At 47.7% G+C, this 5,908-nt stretch overlaps 1 protein-coding gene across 5 annotated transcripts in view; it reads left to right on the forward strand.

Annotated features, from left to right (window-relative positions):
* Positions 1-430: 430 nt before the first annotated feature.
* The window catches only part of Izumo2 (IZUMO family member 2), a 12,825-nt gene continuing 7,347 nt past the window's right edge, over positions 431-5,908 (forward strand). For 2 of the 5 annotated variants that reach the window (XR_002378406.1, XM_021168219.1), the window contains exons 1-5: positions 438-669; positions 751-825; positions 1,948-2,034; positions 2,204-2,224; positions 4,769-4,895. Coding sequence is in view for 3 of the 5 variants with exons in the window: in XM_021168219.1 (XP_021023878.1) it covers positions 438-669; positions 751-825; positions 1,948-2,034; positions 2,204-2,224; positions 4,769-4,895 (542 nt within the window). In the remaining 2 variants the exon portion in view is untranslated. Of the gene's footprint in view, positions 670-750; positions 826-1,947; positions 2,035-2,203; positions 2,225-4,768; positions 4,896-5,908 lie in introns of all 5 variants that reach the window. The other 3 variants (XM_021168216.2, XR_002378407.1, XM_021168217.2) reach the window with 3 other exon arrangements.

Raw genomic sequence — 5,908 nt, forward strand, 5'->3', positions numbered from 1 at the left:
AAACAAACAAACAAACCTATTCCAAGACAAGGTCTTATTATATAGCTCTGGCTGTCCTAGCACTCACTAGTATAGACCAGGCTGGCCTAGAGCTATCTCTGCCTCCAGAGTGCTGGGATTAAAGACGTACCTGGCTTTGAAAATTAGTAAGATGTTGTAAGAAAGAAAGAGGAAAAAAGAAAGAAACGTGAGGAAGAAGGAAAGCAAGAAAGTCTGTTGAGTTAGTAAATTTAGCCTACAGTAAGGCAGGCCACTTGAGTCTTTCTCAGCCAGGCTTTAGGGGTTGGAGGAGGGCCGGGTGGGGGTGGAGGGGGTGAGGGTGGGGGATGGGGGTTAGAACAGCACCCAGCAGGTGTTCAATAAATATGTTAAGTAACTGGATTCCAGAGCTACACAGTGTTCTGAGGTCTCCTCTGTGAGGTCACAAAGTCCCCACCATGCCTTTGGCCTTGGCCCTGGTGCTTTTGTGTGGCCTGGGCGGCCCCGGGGCATGGGGCTGCCTGCAGTGCGACCAGTCAGTGCTACTGGAGCTCAGGCAGTTGCGTGAGGCCATCGTCACCAAGCGCTTCCATCTGGAAGGGCTGCAGGCGCGCGCTCAGGCCCTGCTGTTGAGCATGGAGGGGCCTTTCTTCAGGGACTATGCAGTGAACGCTTTCGTGGGGAAAGTGGGTGTGTGCTTGGGTGCGTAGGGGAGAGGCCCGGGGAGCTGCGGGCCTTCTGACCTGACAGGGCCTCCCTTCTGGTCTGCAGTCGTGGATCAACTGGAAAAAGTGGCAACATCCTTCAAGAACCAAGCCCAGTATATAAAGGCTAACTCTAAGACAGGTGGGAGACCCTTCAGCCACCTCCTGGCCTTCCTTTCCGCATGCCCTGCTTCTCCCCTGGGTAGGCATGTGTCCTTTGCTGTGACAGGCAGACTTTGAGAAAGGATTGAGAGGGAGAAAAGCTGAGGTTCAAAGAAGCCAGGTGACCCATCCAAAGTCACACAGAGTTGACGATGTATGCGGGACACTCCCATCTCTATAATGCCCATCACTAGGTGTGGCCAGCCACACACTTCTGTCTTCTTGTATCTCTCAAACACTTCGATTTTTATAAATGGGGTGTTTTTGGCAGTGTCTTGCCGAAAGACTACATTTCCCAGCTTTCTTTGCAGACTACAGAAATCATTTCAATGGGATAAGGGGTGGCTTCTTCCTCTGTAGGCATTCTGGCCATCTACTTCTTTGCGGTGAATAAGCACAGTCCCATCTAAGGTCGGACCAAGCCTTTCTTTCTGTCTCTCTACAGCTGTCTTAAAAAAAAAATCTAACATTTGTAATAACCTTCCACCAGTGAGTAAACCCGTGGCCTGTCATCCTAGTAACTCAGGAAGCTGAGGCAAGAGGACCATGACTTTGAATCCCTCTAATTAGAGTTCAAAGCCAGCCTCGAAGCTCTTGAGAGGCAGATAAGCAGCTGTTTCTAGGTGCCAGGATTCACGGGAACCAGCCGTTATTCAAGCACAAACAAGTCTGCACACGCAGTTTAAGTCACACATACTGCACACACACTTGGGAGCCTTCCAGAATTCAGATTCTTTCTGGACAGTCAGGTTACTTTTGCAAAGAACCGAAATGAAAACCTCTAAAATCTGGAGCACTTCTTAAAATTTTATGTGTATGAATGTTTTGGGGTTTTGGGCGTTCTTTGTTTCTGCATGTATTATATGCCATTTGTGCATGCAGTACCTGTGGGTGTCAGAAGAGGGCATCAGATTCCCCTGGAACTGGAGTTCCAGGTGTTTGTGAGCCAACATGTAGGAGCTGGAAACTGAACCTACATTCCTTACAAGAGCAGCCAGTGCTCTTAACCACTGAGCCAGCTCTGTAGCCCAGTCCGACAGCTCTGTAAGTGGCTGGAGGTTTGATGAGGACCTGCACTGACGAGCATCTCTTCCCTCCTCAGATGTTCCCCTGCTGGAAGAGCTGGTGAGCTTCAGGGAACATGCCATCAAGGAACTAAAGAGAGCATTGAGAGACTATGAAATGAAAGGTGCCGCCCCTTCTCCCCCACCCAGTTCTTTCCCTCCTAATAGCACTCCTGGGACCCCCAGCATCCCCATCTTGCCAGATTTCCCCCTTCTCTCCCTTGATCCCTTCCCAATTCAATTCTCAAGCTACCATGTCTGCATGTCCCTCATATCGGTTCTCTTCTCTTTCAGCCTGTGACCACAAAGCTTGCCGTGAGTTCTAATTTTCCGCACCCACAACCTATTCCCCATTCCTCCCAAATCAACCTCAATGCCCTACTCACTTTACCACAAAACCATGAACCCCTCGTCATCAAGGGAGGGTGGTTTGTTGTGAGTGCATGCATGTGCATGTGTGTGCTCACATGCTTGTATGCATGAATGTGAAAGCACATGTGTGCATGCATGGGTCATGCGTGTGCACATGCGTGTATGTATGTTCATGTGCATGCACGAGCATGTGTATATTTGTTTGTGCACGAATGTGTGTATGTGCCTTCATATGTGTATTGCATATATGTGTATCTGTGCATGCACAAGTGTGTGTATATGTGTGCGTGTTTGTGCATGCATGTGTGTATGTGCACATACATGTGTGTACACGTATGTGTGTTGCATGAGCAGATGACTGTGAACTACAAGTGGGGCTGGGATCTGAGAACTGGTAAAGGTTTTGAGCTATTGAGGCATCTCTTCAGCCCCACCCTGGTTTCTGAGCTAGGGTCTCTTGGTGTCATGAAAGTCACTGATTAGGCTGGCTGCCCAGTGAGCCCCACGGGATCCCTCTGCCTCGTTCTCAGAGCTTTGACTACACACACTACCACCTCCAACTCTTCCGTTCTAAGGACTGAACTTGAATCTTCATGCTTACAAGGCGGCCATCTTATCCACTGAGCTATCTCTGTCTCACTCCTCCCACCCCAATTGCCTTTGCTTCTTTTTTGACACAAGGTCTCTCTCTCTCTCTCTCTCTCTCTCTCTCTCTCTCTCTCTCTCTCTCTCTGTAACCCATGCTGACCTGGAACTCATGGCAGTCCTCCTGCCTCCCCCTCAACAGTGCTGGTATTTCATGAGTTACCAAGACAACCTCAGGATTTGTGTTGGGTTTGTTTGTTTGTTTGTTTGAGACAGGGTTTCAGTAGCTTTGGCTGTCCTGAACTCACTCGGTAGACCAGGCTGGCCTAGAATTCACACCGATCCTCCTGTTTCTGTCTCCAGAGTGCTGGGATTAAAGGTGTGCACCACCACCCCCAGCTTGTCATTTTGTTTGTTTGTTTTACATTTTATATTATTAGAATGTGTGTGTGTGTGTGTGTGTGTGTGTGTGTGTGTTTGTACAGCACACATGTGGAGGTCAGAGAATAACTTGGTTCTCTCCATCTTCCCTGTGGGTCCCGGGGATTAAACTCAGGTCACCAGTCTTGTTGGCAAACACCTTCACCAGCTGTACCATCTCTCTGGCTCCTAAAGATTTGCTTTTTAAGGACTCATGAAAATGATTAGTCTTTGAGCTGGGGCCTCAGGAACTCTGTAACTGTGGGTACCACTGGGTATGTGGCATTTATACTGGCCTCTGAGACTCGGGAACCACACAGAGAGTTTGGTGGCCTGGAATGATACCCAACACAGTTTTCATCTTCCTTTGACTCAGTAGAGGACACGAGGGTGTAACTCACTGCAAAGGGATCCTGGGAAATATCTTCCTGGCTGCACGGGAAAAGGAGGAGTCAGGTGCACCGTGCCCACCTTTGTCAGAGGAGGCTCCAGGACCAAAAGTAGCAGATCTAAAAATTAATAAATGTCGAGACCAATGAGGTGGCTCAGAGGGTAAAGGTGTTTGCTTTAAAAACAAAACAAAGCAACAACAACAAAAAAAAAAAACTTGACAACCTGAGTTCTGTTCCACATGATTGGAAGACAGACTTCCACATTGTTCTCTGGCCTCCATTCATGTACGTCTGTGTGAATGAACACACACAGGAAATACATACAGTGTTAAATGACAGCAACAAAGAATATTTGGTTGTCTACAAAGGGGGAAGAGGCATGGGGGCCCAGGTCTATCATAGAAGCTACTGATGGAGGCTGAGGCAAGAGAATCACAAGTTTAAGGACAACTTGAATAACTAAGCAAAATCCTGTCTCAGGATTTAAAAAAAAAAAAAAAGTGGACTTGCAATGTAGACCAATGGTAAAGCCTCTACCTAGAACCCCAGTGAAGGGATGGCATGTGTCTCAGTGGTAGAGCCCCCACCTAGAATCCCCAAGTGAGGGGCTGGTGACGTGGCTCAGAGGTAGAGCCCCCCCACCTAGGATCCCCCAGTGAGGGGCTGGGGTGTGGTCTAGTGGTAGAGCCCCTGCCTAGAATCCCCCAGTGAGGTGCTGGGGGTGTGGCTCAGTGGTAGAGCACAATTTCACAATTTCACACCTGTCCACCAATGCCCTAATTGTCACCTGAGTTTAACCCTTAGCACACATAACCCTAAATATTCTGTGATCAGAACATTTGGTCACCTGGCCTATGAAAATTCCATTTAGTCTTTCAAAAACCATTTCTCACATGAATGGCATTTGTTCCACCGGCTGTGCTGGGTAGCAGCTCCTGCAACCCTCAGAGACACACACATACAGACACACACATACATATACAGACACACAGACACACACATACAGACATACACACATACAGACACACACACATACACATACAGACACCCCACCTCCTTTTCCCCTTGTTCCCCCCACTGTTCTTGCCAGTTCTTGGGGTTTGCTTTTCTCCACGTCTCCCTCTCACCCTGCCCAGACTCGTTCAAAGCGGAGGTCCTGGACTGTTTATATTGCAAGAAAACCACGCCCAAGTGCATCAAGAAAAAATACTGCTTTGGTAAGCTGCGGGTTTGGAAAAGCCAAGGGTAGCATAGGAGAGAGAGCCATGCTCCTGCAGCATGGTTTCAAGGCTCCCCACAGTCTTTGTTTCTGTAGAGTCCTGTTTCAATGTTCCCCACAAGCACTTGGGAAGCTGAGGCAGGAGGATCTGTAGTTCAAGGCTAGCCTGAGCTACAGAGTTATCACTCGGGGATTGGGTAGTAAGGGAGAGAAGTAGATTCCTGAAGCTCAGTGGCCAGCCTGGACGAATTTGTAAGAACTGGGTTCAGTGAGACACCCTGCATCAAAATCAGGGTGGAGAGGGATTAAAGAAGATACCTAACCTCTGGCACAAACAAAAATACATACACATACAGACACACACACACACAGACACACACACACACACACAGACACACACATACAGACACACACACAGAGACACACACATACAGACACACATACATATACAAACACACACATACAGACATACACACATACAGACACACACATACATACAGATACAGATACACATACAGACACACACATACAGACACACACACACATACAGACACACACACACATACAGACACACACATACACATACAGACACACACATACAGACACACACACAGATACACACAGACACACACACAGATACACACACACATGCAGACACACACATACACATACAGACACACACACAGAGACAGACACACACACACAGACACACACACATACAAACACACACACAGACACACATACAGACACACACATACCTATACAGACACACATACAGACACACACACAGACAAATACACACACATACACATACAGACACACACACATACACAGACACACATACAGACAAATACACACACATACACATACAGACACACATACAGACACATACATACATACAGACACACACACACACACACACACACATACAAACACACACACAGACACACACACATACAAACACACACACAGACACACACACATACAAACACACACACAGACACACACACA

Source organism: Mus caroli, chromosome 7 (genome assembly GCF_900094665.2).
Source record: "Mus caroli chromosome 7, CAROLI_EIJ_v1.1, whole genome shotgun sequence".
Lineage (NCBI taxonomy): Eukaryota > Metazoa > Chordata > Mammalia > Rodentia > Muridae > Mus > Mus caroli.